This window comes from Cariama cristata, unplaced genomic scaffold, assembly GCF_000690535.1.
Source record: "Cariama cristata isolate BGI_N322 unplaced genomic scaffold, ASM69053v1 scaffold8995, whole genome shotgun sequence".
Classification (NCBI taxonomy): Eukaryota; Metazoa; Chordata; class Aves; order Cariamiformes; family Cariamidae; genus Cariama; species Cariama cristata.
The window spans coordinates 17,473-33,975 of NW_009615729.1; the positions used below are offsets into that span (position 1 = coordinate 17,473).

The 16,503-nt window shown below is 38.9% G+C and overlaps 1 protein-coding gene across 1 annotated transcript in view; it reads right to left on the reverse strand.

Moving 5' to 3' along the window:
* Window positions 1–1,275: 1,275 nt before the first annotated feature.
* Window positions 1,276–16,503, reverse strand: part of LARP1B (La ribonucleoprotein domain family, member 1B) — a gene marked incomplete at its 5' end in the record, with an annotated part of 24,738 nt that continues 9,510 nt past the window's right edge. The window contains 14 exons of the mRNA XM_009699922.1: window positions 1,276–1,509; window positions 2,326–2,453; window positions 2,672–2,781; window positions 4,000–4,144; window positions 4,455–4,615; window positions 5,165–5,271; window positions 5,671–5,879; window positions 6,749–6,872; window positions 8,546–8,917; window positions 9,398–9,570; window positions 10,701–10,875; window positions 11,089–11,233; window positions 15,004–15,172; window positions 15,423–15,566. Of these exons, the coding sequence (XP_009698224.1) occupies window positions 1,276–1,509; window positions 2,326–2,453; window positions 2,672–2,781; window positions 4,000–4,144; window positions 4,455–4,615; window positions 5,165–5,271; window positions 5,671–5,879; window positions 6,749–6,872; window positions 8,546–8,917; window positions 9,398–9,570; window positions 10,701–10,875; window positions 11,089–11,233; window positions 15,004–15,172; window positions 15,423–15,566 (2,396 nt within the window). The remainder of the gene's footprint in view (window positions 1,510–2,325; window positions 2,454–2,671; window positions 2,782–3,999; window positions 4,145–4,454; window positions 4,616–5,164; window positions 5,272–5,670; window positions 5,880–6,748; window positions 6,873–8,545; window positions 8,918–9,397; window positions 9,571–10,700; window positions 10,876–11,088; window positions 11,234–15,003; window positions 15,173–15,422; window positions 15,567–16,503) is intronic.

The window sequence follows — 16,503 nt, forward strand, 5'->3', positions numbered from 1 at the left end:
TTCATGGATTAAGGCATTTGTGCTAGACAGAAGTTTTTAAATTTAAGTTAATTGTTTTCTGCAGTTAACCAACCAAAAGCTGAAATTCTTCTCACCTACCCTTGCAAGAGATACATTACTGACTCGGTTCTTTTTGAGTCTTTAAAAAACAAAAGTAGTGAGGTTAGTAAGAAGTTACCGGATACAAACATCCCCATCTTTCAGCTACAGAAATGGATTTCTGCTTGAATAACTTGCATTCAGTGAAATTGTATTAAGACCTGTTTGAAATTATTTAGGCTTAGCTAGCACAATTTAAGCAGAACTTCATTCAGATATTGCAAAATAAAGCAAAAAATAAAATTTACAAGGAATACTTTGTTACCCTCCAAACTCATTTTTATTACTTGAAATATGGAGAAAAAAAGCATTAAAAATTATGCCTCCCCTGTTAGAGTACTTCATAATCATACGAGAATTCAAATGAAGACACCTCTCAAGCCAAGAATAATTTGAATAGTTTGCTATTTAAACAACCTGCACAAACTGTAGATACTGTATGTTAATTTAAGACACTATGAAATCAACAGATCCATTTCCCCTGTATTTTTCTTTTGCTTGAGTTATTAAGAACCAGTACTGAAGGAAATATCTGCAAAACTATCCCAGTTATGTCCACTCAAACTCCATACTTAATAAAATACTAACTATGGAGACCCTGAAAAAAATAGAAACTGTGTCTTTAAATAGAATCCAGAAATGCAGTTTCATATGTAGCTGCACATTCTCGAGTGTGCTTTTGCACAAACCCACACTTTTTAATAGTTAGATTCAAGAGCAAACCAATCACGTAGACCCTTCCTTTACATTTAAAAAATCTACATATAACGTAATCTTTTTTGCTTTGGTACAAATAATGGGAAAATCTGGGTAAAGAAAGCACAGTAAATAACATGGGTATATCATACCTTTTTTTAAGAAATATGAGCTGAAATGTAAGGCATCCCCAAAGTATCTTTTGCATATGCAAGGAATGCAGTTCTTTGTAAACAAAAGCTTGAAGAAAGCAACACTGAAGCCAGAGAATCTTCCCTAGGATCCTTCCAATGATCCCAAAACCAAGAGCAACTCTCCTAGGGTAAGTGTTTTGGAACTAAATCCTGTGAAAGACAGAATCCAAATCCTTTGTCTTCCCATACATTTTTAATCTTGTATTAGATTGGCTCGCCTTGAAGATCTCCAAATTAAGAGAGCGATGTCAAAGTTGATTCTGAAGGGCGCAAGCTCGTCCTACGTCTATTTTTCTGGTACATCGCTTTCTATAGATTTTGTGGCAGCACCGTTCTGGCCTGTGGATGCTTGCACAGTATTCCCACTGGTAATGTTTCCCAGTGCCTGGGACTGACGGGCAGCGGCGGGTTTAGCGCCAAGAGGTGTTTTAGAAGAGTTAGACTGATGTCTGCGATGACCTGAATCCTCACCTGTTGCAGCAAGCGGTCTCTTTCTGCCAGATTCTTCACTAATAGGAGGCTGAAAATAAACATTGGCAAACTGAAACGCTTCTCTGTAAGGCCAAGTATTTGCCTTTTCATACACTTAGAGGATTAAAAAAAGAGCATTCCATAATTAGGCCCTTTGTTACGCCTAGTAACCTTAGTTATTCACAACTCACTGATGATATTCTAAAGTTTTCCTGGCCATTTAGCTAGAAGAGCAAGTGCATGACGTAACTAGGGACTTCAAACAGTCTTACAGCATTATTAAATCCTCACCTCCCAAATGTCTGCCCCAACTCCTAGAAAGTGGAGGATTACAGAGGATGACGGTCATGTAGCGCGCCATACCCCAGTTAGGAAAAGCACGGCAGCACCACATGCTGGAATCCCACAGGTTAACAATTCCGCCTTCTACAGGAAGGAAACCTTGGATTTGGCACCTGAAGTCTCAGCAAGGACAATGCCTGTCACACCTCATTAAGAAATGCCAGTTGGGCATTAATTCATTTGCCAAATTCTTAAGCAGAATAGAAGTCATCAGTCTTACCAGATGACAAATAAGCTATTTTTTGCTGTTTATTTCATTACACAACGAAAATGCATCAACGCTTTCTACATTTTAGCCACCACACACCTCAGCACCGTACTTTGGTTCAAAACAGAACATCTAGAACAAAACTGCATTTTTCATTTGAAATTATTTTTTTTAATCATGCTTTTTCAGGATTATGAATCATTAACAGGATTCGTAAAGCTGCCTTTTTGAGAAATGAAGTACTGTTCTCGGTTTACTTTGCAGTAAAAATATTCGTACACCAAATACTTATTTAAAAGAGGTACTGAAACTTACATCCACTCTGAAGTCCTCCAGTCTCTTAAATTTACTAAGGTATTCTTGCAGTTTGGGGTCAATGGCTGGAGTCTTGTGCTGAGAGTATTTTAGATAAGCCCAAAATTTTTCCAGTCCATATAGCTGACCTAATAACAGAAAAAGGTAATTTTACCAATTACAGAGGTCAGATTTCATTAAACACTTAATTATTCACTGGTAACTACATGTTTAAGAGAACTGAAGATAGAAGGAACATGAACAAAAGCTGCTCTTGGGTTAGTGAACAAGTCAGTGCCAAGGAATTGGGATTCTCCCCCAACCAAAGTTACCCTGGTGTGAGCAGTGACTGGCCTATGATAGTTACCAGCTTCATAGTCTCTCTTCGTTTCTTCCTGGAAATCCTTGAATATTTCTTGCCTGAATTTCTTTTCTAGGCCATAGCTGTAAAATCTAAACAAGCATTCCAATCCGTACCTGTAACAGAACAGAGGAACAAAAACCTTTTACGTATGCTGCTCATTCCTCAGAAGGATGCAAGTTTTCAGTCTCTCCTTGCATTTAGGTAAATCTCATAGAAAACACTTCCTTTTCACATCATTTTTTAATCGACCTATTGTTCTGAAGCATCTTCACAAATAATCAAAACTGACTTAGGAAAATCCAGTTTGTCCCACCTTTTCAACTTACGAACTACAGAGACTATGCACGCTTACACAACGAAGACAAATGCTTTTGCGTTCTCAGTACATCTGTATACACAAAGTTTCAACGTCAAACCAACACAGTGGGTCGGACCAAAAGTCAGTGCAAAACCCAACGTGTAGGGCAGGACTTGGTGTTCTTCCAGCTCCCGCACAGCCCAGCACCAGGGTTTCTGGCTCCGTATTTAGTAACGCTCTGGCTTTGGCTGCCACACCGTCACCAGAGCCGCCATGGGCCTCCAGAGAGGAGTTGGACCTCCTCCCGTTCTGCATTCATCTGCTGCCACCATAGTGCCCTTACGAGCCTTCTGAACCTCCTCCTGGTAAATGTATCCTTGGATAATCACAGAGCATCAAGAAAGCTCAGAGCAGAGACACAAGGTTTTATTAAAGCCGCCTTTGCGCCCAAGGGACCACCACTGTGCAGCCTCAGATAACACATCCGAAATTGAGGGTTTCCATAGCCAGAACTTCCTCACTTGGCTCTCAAACCGCTGGGCTACCTTGGCTCTTTGACTAAGAGAAAAAGAGACAGGGGGAACTGGGTGAAAGGAAGGGAACAGCATCAAAGAGCTGAAGGGGCAACAGTAATTTCCTCTGTGGTCAGTTTTCTGGTGTTTTTGTAAGGCAAGAAGCAGTTTGAACAAACTGAATGAGGTTAAGAATGTCTTCACCCATGGAAGGAAGAATCTTACGAGTGTTGGTAAGTACAGGGCTGACTTGTCACGGTCAACAAGCTACAGAGTTTTGTAGAATTCAGGACTGATTACAAATAGCTAAATGTGCAGCATTTCCCAACTTACCTGCAAAGCATAAATATATACAAACTGATTTTTAGCATAAAAATAACTTATACAGACTGATATTTTAAAGATTTACAGAGTCAAAGCCAACACTAAAAATGGTCACTTCCAATGTCCGTAAACTTCACAGTCATTAAAACAAATGGTGAGACCTGAACGGTTTCTAACTTGCAGGAAAAAGCGAATACCTGTAGTGTTCTTTTGCATCATCTAGAGCAAGTTGTTTGAATTCTTCATACATTTTCTTGTTAAAGTGATCTCTCAGAAAAAAGGACCAGAAACGAAAAAGTGTGTTCATTTCTTGGGACTGGCCGATTCCCAACCGTTTCCTCTCTGGAAGAAAAAAGAAAGGAAAAAAAAAGCCCACACAAAGCTGTTTTTAATTTTTCAGCAGAATACTTTCAAGTGCTTTTCCATTAGTAATACATACACAAGATCTTCCGGTAACTTAAGTTTAATTCTGAGGGTAATTTTTTTTTGTCAGGGAATGTAAAGTTAAATGGAAAGCAGAGTTCATAAAATAGAAGCATCAAATAAATTTTGCTTTCCTTTCCCAAGAAAAATTAAGGAGGAGAAAAACTGGTATCAGATGACACCTGGTAACTTCTACCTAAAATTTTAGGAAGCACATTTAGCAGCTTACCCGTTAGACACCTGCGACGATACTTGTGGTACACCTGTTGAGTAAAGCCATTTTCCTTTAACAGTTCATGAGAAGGATGCTGAAATTTTGGAAGAGAATTTGGAGTACACCCGTAACTTCCTGCTAGCGGAGCTCCTTCTGAAGGCGAAGCATTGGAACTGCTGAATTAAAACAAAACGAACGTAAAATACCACAACGTATTTCTGTCCTATAAAGAGTGCTTTTCTACAGAATCAGTTTTCAACCATTCTGATCCACGCAAGAGCTGTCAGGAGAGGACAGTCACCTGCCGACTGCTACAACGCGTGCCTGGGGTCCCAGTCATCTGCTTTTGGGTGTACCTCAAGAGAATCGGATTCTGTGCTAACATGTCAAAAAAAACCCAGGCAGTTTTGGATGATGATAATTAAACCTTACTGTAGTGCCTGATTTTAAATGACCACTTCAAGGCAAAAATCCCTGAAGTAAACATCAGTACTTCAAGTAATATTACTACTACTATATTGTGGATCAAGAAACAACTTAGTGAACGTAGTTGGACTAACTAGCTTACTTCCAGATAGCTTTCTATTCTATTGTTTTGCCTTTCTTGATGGCTCTTTTCTTGCTTCCACTCTATTTATGAATTGTCTTTTATGGTAGCCTATTTCTCCATTAGCAGTAAGAACTAATGACATCGCAAACAAATTTTCTACGACAAACAAATTTACCTCACAGAGGAAGTTCTCGGCCTGTGGTCTCTGGAATCCATCACCCAACCAACATGGCATTCTAAGGGAGGATTTGTACTGTGTCGTGTTTTTCTTTTTCTTGGAGTCTAAGAAAGTAAATGAAGTATTTATTTCCCTAATTTAATTTCATGCATTCTCTCCCTCTTAAAACAAAGTTCTAAAAATTTTATATTCTATCTAACACTTTATAAAGTCACAACACCCCAGTTTCATAACCTAAAGATTAGTCTTATGTAAGAAATTAAAAGCCTTTAGACATTACACTTTTTCTCAAAAGTCCTTGCTGAAATGTTACAGAGAAAACTTGGAAACCATTTTGTAGAAATAAAAAAAGAATGAAACATGGTAAATATGTTGAAGAGAAACAATAAAAAAGTACAAGCATTGCATTTTTTGCCTTTTCATTCTTGTTAAATCATACGCACAGGCATCAGCTTTATAGGCTTCTTCTGGTTTTTAAAAAGATATTGCATCTTTACTTTTACCTTTACATCAACGGATCGTGCTTCTTTAACCACAGGGTAGAACCTGGGTGTTTTGTTGGGATCCTGCAGCCTCGGGGTGCGAGGTGTTCGTGGGGTGACGCCAGGGTGAACACAGGGGGAATCTGGAACTGCTGTTGGCAGCGATCGAGCTATTGCTGACGTTGGAGGTACTTCGATACTTAAATTACAAGCCAGCTCCACTGCTAAATCTGAGGCAGGAAGGAGGAAACATTTGTTTTCAAAAGAAACTTAGGATTGCAAAGCCTAAGCTCCCTTGGTATCTACTATCTTAAAGGCCTGTTTCGTTTCAAGTGACCTGCATCATCCCCAAAGGATAATCAAATAAATAAAAGCACTTGGTGTAGAAGGACAAACTGCTCAAAGCTATGAAGTAATGTTTCAAGCATGTCTTTGCTAGAAAATTTAAAACCACTTCTTTCTTACCTGCTTGTCCTTGTGTGTCTACACTAGCAAAGTAATGAAAAATAAACATTGGTGAAAGTGTAACCTCGTTCTTGCTTTTTGGTGAGGTGGTGGGTTTAGTGAGGTGGTTTTCTTCAACTACTTTAAAGATGCTATTAGCATGTATCCTAGTAAATGTTAATACTACTACTATCTCAGAAATACCTCAAAAGATAAGATTTGGACATTGTGACTTCTCAGTAAGGTTACGATACAAGCAGAAAATTCTTCTAATCTCACTCTGTTCTATCCCCATTTCCCACAAAAATACTGCTTTCTAGAAAATGTTTCACAACATCACTAGCTATTACTTTACACATTGGAAATGCCAAGTTACACAAAAAGCACCTGGTGTTGGTATAATGTGACAACAAAATAGAACGCTGCCTTTTGATGCTCTTATATATCCTGAAAAGTACGCCTACCAGCTGCTTCTAATTCAATGGAAACCACACTACAGATGAAGAGCTGACAATCTGAAAAATTAGCAAAGAAAAAGCCCCTCAGACTGCTGACTGAACCCAAATTAAGATACGACACAGGCAGAAAGAGTTAAACACACCTACAGAATTGTTCTTTATTACAGAGATTCTAAAAACAAATACGTATTACTTACCTTTCTGCAACCCTGGAGGTCCTGGAAGAACTTCTTGGGTTGGATCAGCAATGGGTTCTGGTGCAAGACTATCAAACTCTTCCTTACTAATGAGATTTAACTTCTTAAAGTTCTCAATCTCTTGCTGAATTAGAAAAAGCATACTGTCAACGCAAAGCGTGATAATGGATATCATCCCGAGAAACAGGTGAATTTCATACGAGAGAACACACACAAGCCAGAAGTGACCCACAACTACCCACAGCCAGCCAGCACAGATTTCTTTTCAGGACGATGGAAGGAGTCTCTAAGACACACTGTAGAAACGGTTGCCGTGAACACCAGGTATAACCTAACGCAGCTCACGCTGCACCAGCCAAAAGAAAGAGTTACACCAAAGGGGCGAATGGAGGCAGGTAAGGCCATCTACACCCAAATTTTCACAGACAAATAAGAAATAGGAACGACTGAGGTCCCACCCCTTGCCAAGCCCCAAACCTTCCTTATTCTGCAATAAGTGTGCCGAGGAGGGCCCTGGCAATTTAGGGGAGCAGAAGAGGCCCTGCTCCCTTCCTCAGGCTACATCTAAAGAAAAGCCAACATTAGTAAAGGAAGTGGTTTGTTGGGGTTGTTTTTTTTTCTTAAATTTTTAAAAATTTATCTTACTCAAGCCCCTACTCAGCTGAAGGCGGGGTGGGACACACGCATGCGTGCATGCTGTGTGTGAAAAATCTTGTTTAAACCATCAAGAATATAACAAAACCAAAAATATTTTCTCTTGTTGTGTGCCATTTCTCACTGTCCTCTTCCAGTTTGCCGGTTTTCTTGGTCCATTTCCTTTGTCATAGAAAGTCCATACGCTGAATTCTACCTTTATTTCTTGCTCTTACTCTCAACATCCATTTCTACCTTTGTTAGCTCTTTTTTTGTACCCACACGCTCCATTTGCCCTTTAAGCTACTTTCCCCCCTCCCCACCTTTACCCTTGTGCACAAATAAAGCTTAGCATTCAAGTAACTTTACATTTCTGTACACCTAACACCTACAGTGGGATTGCTACAGACGTGCATCTCGCTGGGCTCGCTTGCACAAAAGAAGGGGTTTCTTATTAAACCAAGAGCAGTAAGGTACAGGACTGCAGCGTGCCATGTTGACCTCTGCCTTTGCCGTGCTGGAGTTCAACTCATCTGTCATTTTACAGCTGCTTAGTAATATTTTTATAAAAAAAAAATTAAAAAAAAATCACAAAGCTGACAATCTCCTTGCAAAGTTTGGAAAGCCTCAAAGACAGGGGCCCGTGTACAGGCTAGGAAATAAAAGGGTTTCTATAATAAGGTGTGCAACCCCAAGTTTCATTTGCTCATGGAGCTATCATTCTAACAAGCCACAAGGCAAACAGCACCTTAATATAAAACTACTTTAAAATGACCGTATTACCTTCCTCTCTTACTATCTCTTCTCAGAAATGTGCCTCTTTCCCCTCTAGCAGGGGTTTGCAAGTGTTATGAAACAGACTATTCATAGAACAAGAAAACACTGGACAAGTTGAACCATATCCAAAATGTTAAAAATAGTTCTAAACCCAATATTCATTCAATGTTTTTAGTCAAATCTGTGACAAGAAAAACTTGCTGGTTTTGCTTTCAACTGTTTACAACATTATCTAAGTAAAGGAATTCAATAGACCTGTAAATTCAACTACTGTCACTTTTCTTTCAAAGAAGGGTAGCATTTTACAATTAAGTAGCAGATGGCTGAAATCAATTCTGGAACTGTTTGGACAGGCATGGTTTTCAGGTCAAAAATGAAGAGAGTTACCTTCATCACAGTGTCATTTTCACTCTGCTCCATCCACAAATCCTGTTCATAGTAGTATAAGCCATCGTTAATAACTTTAGCAAGTTCTGATGTAATTTTTGCACGGCATACATGGTTGCCGGTACGATCTCCACCAGGATGTTTTCTCATATATGGTGGTGTCTGTGTTACAATCAAAATCTTGTTTACGTCCTGATCATTAATTTCATAATCAGAATCGCTGTCCGACCAATCAGTAAATTTATTCTTCCGACCTTGAATTTGTTCCATCTCTTCATCAAACAAAAAATCAAGTTCTTCTTGTTCTTGTTCCTCTGGAGGTGGGGGTGGCTGTTGTTGATCTGATGTTTGATCAGGTACAGGAACACTTTCCTAGGTTAGAGAAGGTGATGCATTTTATATTTGAATTGGATAGCAATTATCCAAATGAGAAATAAATAGATCACGATGAAACATTTTCAATAAAGAAATGTACAGGAATTAGAAACAATACAGCCACTTTCAGGTGTTTATTAAGCAAATTACTGTTCTAAATAATTCTGCCATAAGCTTTTAGAACAATTCTCAATGCACATTACAATACATTTTTCAATAATCAACAGGTACAACTGTCCCTCAGCAGAAAAAACACACCAATATTTTCTTTTCATTTCAGTGAGCTTTGGATCATGATTTTAAATGCATTTAGTTACTCTAGGTCTGGTACAATGAGAAGTACACAGACTAACTGTACTGCATTATCAAGCATCACATACATTAAGACGTGAAAAATCTTGTTCTACAGTACAGTGTCAAAGTTGGCAGTTTTTGCATCTGTTTAAATAAACATAACTTAAAGGTTTTTGATTTTACCTTTAGTTTGACTGTGGATGCACGATGCCTCTTCTTCACTTCTATCCAAGGTTCAGAGTCCAAATCAGGCAAGCTTGTAGACAATCCTTTAGACATTACCCGAAAATTAGTTGTTTCAGTGTTTTCCTTCGGATTCAGTGGGCTTCCCATTCTCGGGGAACTTGGTGCAGACTCTAGCAGTGGAAAACAGTAGTTCAGTTCCTGTTGTGGTTGTTTTGCTGTTGGTTGGGTGTTTGGTGGTTTGGTTTTTTTTGGTTGGTTTTTTGTTTTGTTTTGTTTTTTAAATTGTTTCACTAGTCTTTCTTTGAACTGCAGCTACCATTTTTCTACCTTTCTGCTCAAATATAACACTGATCAGCAGAATTTCTTTTCATTTTTCGGAGACAGCTTTTCACAGCTCACTCAACATTTTAGGAAAAGATTGATTCTAGCAACTTATGTACGTGGAAAGTCTCTAACAGCCTGAGAGAAATTATGCATCATTTAGAAAACAAGAGCAGCATCATTAGGGACATGTTTTCTCCACACCATACTCCGGCTCTACGGTTTAAATTGTTTCACTAGTCTTTCTTTGAACTGCAGCTACCATTTTTCTACCTTTCTGCTCAAATATAACACTGATCAGCAGAATTTCTTTTCATTTTTTTCGGAGATAGCTTTTCACAGCTCACTCAACGTTTTAGGAAAAGATTGATTCTAGCAACTTATGTACGTGGAAAGTTTCTAACAGCCTGAGAGAAATTATGCATCATTTAGAAAACAAGAGCAGCATCATTAGGGACATGTTTTCTCCACACCATACTCCGGCTCTACGGATGGCTGCCTTACTCAGTCTTCATTCTTCCCATTTAATTCCAGCCAACACAGTTTAGTAAAAGATCTCCTTGCCAAGTGTTGTCAGCGAACAAAGCCATCTCCCCATTAATAGTGAGAATGAGATCCCCATCCAGAACCAGGATACACCAAATAAAGAGTTAACGTTCAGCTGCTACCAAAATAAAGCAGATTTTACAACTAACTTAAGATTACTATTACTACTTCTGCTACTCCTACTAAAGGAGTACAGTCCATCCCACTATATTACGGAGAACGGTCACAGCCGTAACACAAAAGAGACATTTTTATCTACTTCACATCAGCGGTGCCAGCCATGTGACTTGGCAACTGCACGGCTGACAAGCATATCAGCTGAATAAACCGTTACCAAATGTACAACTTCTATTATGAAATCAGTATCAAGAGGCAAACTTCCTAGGCTAGATAGACAGTCCTAAACCTATGTTTCTATAAAAAAATCCTTTACCAGTATGTGAGCCAAAAATTTGGCCTGGTATGAATTCTGGACAATTGATGAGCTGAGAAAAGTCAGTTGGTGGCAGACTGCACGGAGGAGGACCTGGAATTGGCCACTTTTCTGGATTAACCTTTTTTCTTATCATCTGATCCACAGTTTCAACTTCTGTGCTGTCTTTTAGGGCCTGCATGACAAACATATTATAACTTTTAAAACTTGATGTATCCAGCACCGTCCAAAAAAAGAAAAAACCCACAAACTCTGCCATTTATAGCCTCTTTATAAAATCCTTGCCATCGCAAACAGAAATCTTTCTTAACTCCATAGCACTGACTTTAAATGGCAGTACAAAATTGACCAAGCAACTTTCTACATATACACTTCTGAATTATTTTACCTCCAAAATCAGTGCAGCGTTTGTAGTCAGAGCTTGCATGCGACGGAAGCTAGCAATCAATGAAACGGGCAGAAATCCTTGTTGGTCCATCTTTCTCCTCAGAAAGAAGTCTCTTTCCAAATTTTCTGTGCTGAAATAATACTCACTGCAGAAAGAAACATACAAATATGAGCCCATTATAGGTTAAAGAAAATCCTAGAACAGCAGCTTAGAGATTCCTTGTTAAAGTCTTCCATTAAAAACAGAGTATACTTTGTCATTGACAAAACCATTCTTTCAACAGGTGCATCGTTATAAGCGAGACTTACAGAACAGCATGCATGGTCGACATGGTACGAAAGCCTTATGATCCAGTACAGTACACAGGGGTACAAATCAAAGCCTTGTTACATTTGCGTACATGAACTGCAGAAGGAAAAACTATGCTCAATTTTTCTTTCACCCATCCCCTCCCTTATTACTTACATGAACAGAAGGAAACAACATTCTCTGAGCCTCCACATAGAGGAAGGCCAACGACTGCTTACAGTCAGGGCAGAAGTTATTTCCCACACAGCAGTATCAGTGCACCTCCATCCTGAACTGTACCTTTTCTTTTCCCAGATTCCAGTACATTAGAAGGTGTAAGTATCCTATCTGAGTGTTGAGGCACATATATGTATTATACTTCAAGCATGCTTGTGGGAAGATGAGAAAACAAAAATAGTAATGTTGTATTTGTCATGAAACTGTACCAAAAGGCACAACAGCCCACGGAGAAAGGTAAAGTCTAAAAGAAAAGATGATGTTTAGTGGATAAAGACATGAGGGACAAGGACCATTTCAGGAATCTGACAATACCACAGAACAAGAGAGACAGGGGACAAAGAAACAGCAGAGAGACAAATCATCTTACACAATGAAGCTGCTCTATGAAATGATCAGAGTGTCAAGATATTTTATACTTAGTGAAGGGAAAAAGAAAGAAATTCAAATCATGATCTGTCACACAAAGCAAGGGAACGAGAAAACTTCCTATGAAAAAGAATGGGAAAAAACCCAATTTAATCATGACGACTAAATCTAGGCCTTTCACAGAGTTTACACATCATACCATGATTTTACACATTACATCCAAGGAATACTACTCCTCATCAGGTTCAGGAAGACGTACATAGTGAAATATTTAATGGACAGCAATTAAAATTCTATGACATAAAAACAGAGGTAGTGCAAAAATAAGACAAGAGGGCATTAAAATGCTGAGAAAAAAACCACACATGCAAATGTAAATAAAAGTTAATTCTAATTCCAAAAAAGTATAAAATGCTAAGTGTCTCCAGCGAAGTTGGGATCAAGGCCAAAGTTACCAAGAGGAGAGGACTCTGATGCCATCATTGACCCAAGGAGAAGCTTGATACCATTTCTTTCTCTAATTTTTTGGTAGCTAAAGAAATTCAAAGTAAAAGCTCTCTATATGAAACACTCAGCTCCAAGACAGAATGAATATAAAGTCTCAAAGTTGGACAATACAACAAATGAAAACATTGCCATTAATTCAAACAGAGAAAAGAAAAAGGCTTTTGGAGAATTAAGCTCTTATTCAGAGCTAAGTAAATTGATCAGTCAAGCAACTGTGCATGAAGAGAAGGTTTCTTTCAAGAATATCCTATTTACTGTTCTGAACTGCTACATTTCTGTTCCCCTCCCAATCTAGAAGCAAGCACAAAAGTCATATACCAACATTTTACTAATGTTACCTTTACAGTCATACAGTAAAGGTAAAATCTTGTAACGATTCACCTAGTTAAAAATTCCACAAGCAGAAATGGACAATGACTGAACTTGACTCAAACTGCCTCATTTGATGTCCATCACTCTAGAAAAAGGAATGTGAAAGACCATTAATGATAAATGAAGACAACTCACAAGTTCGCTCCAAGTAGAGGGATAAGCCTAAACACACACACACCCCCTCCAGCTTTTCATTTTCCTCATAGTCCCTTCGCTTATTCTTGAATTGATGCAGACTTGGATGCATGTCTGAACATTTTTTCACTTATTTTTTAAAGAAAGAGGACTTTAAATAGAGTTCTACTGCATGTTGCAGACTGAGAAGTTGATAAACACTGAAATTTTTCAGGCTGACAACTTCAGCCTGTAATAAAAAACATTAAAGATATTTTTATATGTAATACAAATATTACTCTCTTGCACATCAAGCTGGTTCTTGGGACAAGCATAAACTGCTTGATAGCAGTGTATTTCTTACTGTAATTGGACATCAACTCCGTTGGACACAATCTCTAAGATTTTTCCCTATTAAGCAAGTAAATTGTTTTAAAATTCATCAATTCACTAGGATTCAAACCAATCTCACTTCTCTAATATATCCTGATTTATCTTGGACTCCAGAAGGAACTCTGTGTCTTCACAGTTCTGTGTAGTTTTATTTTGTATATGCTTCCTTCTTTGGCATAGTCACTCTAATATTTTATAACTAAATTATGAAGGGCAGACAAAACCATCTCCATTTAGAAGTTAATAATAGGTAATTGATGAATAAAGCCTGTTTCCCATCAATTTTAATGTGATAAAAAAAGCGAATAGATTAAAAAAACCACTTTTTTTTTTTTAAAAAAGGAGCATGAAAATAGTGAAGTGGTATTCTAAACCTGCTCAAGAATCTCCCTCTCTCTCATGGAAAGCAAACTCCATAATCAAACTGCCTTAGGAGTTCATATCAGACAAGCAACCAATGGCTCTGGTTAGCCAGCCAAGTCAAGTCTTCTATTGACACCTGCCAACCTCTTGTTGCTACAATAAAATACAAATATAACCAGAAGTCAGATGTGACCAATGCTGTAACTGACATTTTTCTCAGCAGAGGGGGACATCATCATGTCCTACCTTAGAAGGTCTGGATTCTACACTGCATGCCCAGAAATCTGGCCAACAGTGGAGTGTCTGTGCTCCTCCCTCACTTGTCTGAGGACAGTGCAGGCCGATTGTCCTGACATGGGGGTACATGTCCACTGTCAGGTCTCATAGGGGCCTGGCAGCAAGAGTAACAAAAAAGACTGCAATAGAAGTTTTGAAGTTGATAGCCACATGCCAGATACTTTCTGCCCTTAAAGAGGCTTTTCTCTTCCTTTTTGCGTCAACTGTAACAAAAGAAGCAAGAATAAAATAAGCAAGTTGCTTTATGGAATACAAGGGCAATCCAAAACCACCACAAAGGCATCGCAGAGAAATGCCGTTGCAAGTACAGAGGATGAAATATCTGCCAGTGGTGGAAACTGTCTCTTTAAAATGAACTAGCGGTTTCCAGGCCCTTTTTGACTTGTCTCCTGGTGATAATCAGTCTTCCAGATGGTTTCTCATTGCCTAATGGTGTACACGAGAAAGTAAACATTTCAGATTATTGAAAAATCAAGTATCATTGCAAAACTACTCTCTTTCAGTTAAATGTTTCAGGTGAAACACTCTGAAAACATAAAACTAACAAGACTTCTCAAAGTGAAATTGAGAGCAAATAAGGGAAACGTCTAGCTACATCACCCAAGAAAGAGCTTTATAGGCAAACAGACCAACAGTACTCAAAAGCACAAGCTCAGAGACATCCATATCTCAGTTACATGACAACATAAAGAGAGGGCTACGTACCATAAATAAAGCAGGTATATGAGTTAGAGCCAGACTACAGCACAAGACGCAGAACAGCTTCCTTAAAAGTCCTCCCCATCACTCAAGTTTTTCCACCCCACTAGTGAATAAATTCAAGCAGGCACTGATAATGGTCAAATCAAAAAGTTAAAGTGAAACGCCTTAATCTCCATCTTTATATGGATAATAAGGATTAAACACTGTTTGAAAAGAGTTATTTTATCTTAACTAGATCCCTAAAAATATTAGTACATTAAACAGTCTACTTACATTTGATGTTTTATATATTCTTTGAGAAGTGCTTCATCCACAGAATACATCTGCACTCCTGTTCCATCACTATAGTAATACATCACACCAGCATTAAGCTCAGGTTGAAATATTTGGTCAGTTCTTTCACCATACAGTTCTTGATAACCAAGTGAATATTCAAAGTTCACTTCAAAATAAAGGAGAACATAAAAGAAAGATGATGAAAAATATTAAATCCAGCACACAAATATTTTTAAGGCATGATACACACTGCTATTTTACTGTTGGTTTTCACCATCTGAATTTAAAAAGACTCAAGCTACTTTACTGTATTGTTACAGATATCTTTTTTGAGACAACTCTTACTTCATGTGCAAACAACAACATTATAAGCATAGTTCTAAATTTTTTGCTAAGCATCTACTTTCTTTGCATACTTCTGGGGTTTCCTCTGGCTCGTCCTCTTCCTCTGCCTCTACCTCTTCCTCTGCCTCTGGAGAATCCTCGGACGCTGCCACCCTCACTTCTCACGCTGCACACTTCATCATGATCATCTCTCTTTTCTCTATCACGACGCCAATCTTTAAGAGAAAAAAGTATAATACTTGTAATCACAATTAGATATCACAGCGCCAAGAAGTCCCTTGTAACGTAGAGTTGTCAGCTTGCGCCCAGGCAATCCACTGACTCGGTCATGCTGGCTGAAGCAGAAGGTCAGCTCTGAAGCTACGAAGGTTTGCCCAGCCATGCCTATGGGCGAGTCGGGCAGAAGCTGTTGGCAACAAAGAAGAGTAAATGGGCTTGACTGGCAGTCAATCTTGAACGCCTCTGAAGCAACTGGACACCCTGGTGCCAGCTCAGGGATCACGATACCTCGGATAGGCTTGGGACGGGAGGGGATGATCACGCACTACTTCTTCCAGGCACGGTTACACAGTCTCCTCCTGTGGACAACTCCCAGTACCTAGAGAGAGCTAGGAAGAGCTGCTAGCTCTTGATCATCCCGCTCGGGGTGGGATTTCCACAGCAATGACTCTCTGGAGCCTCCCTTTTGCTCCCAGGAGCAGCCATCTACTGCTCCCTGGACTCTGCCCGTTTAACAGCAATTGTTTATTTTCTGCCAGTCCTGCCCCAAACTGAGCTTTGAAGTTAAGGACCCTTTTTTGAGAACACATGCAAATCTAAGACGACTCTGTAAGAATCTATGTAAGTTTTTCGTATAAATATGTGGTCTCAATATAACAAAAGAAAGCAAGAGAGAAGCAGAAGAAGAAAGGAAAGCAAGCAGGTCCAAGCCAGACCCCAGGGACCTTGGCTCCACTCACCACAAAACTTAAGGACAGGTGTAATTCTCACTTTACTCATGACAGAAAAATGAAGCCCTCTCTTGCACCATTTCTTTCTCTTTTCCCAACACTCTTTGAGACTTCCACCTTCAGCCAGTCACCCCTGCTTAAAGTTTAAGTTGTAATTGGATAGTTTTCCAGATGCCAGGGGACCTCTTTGTCAGAGGAATGC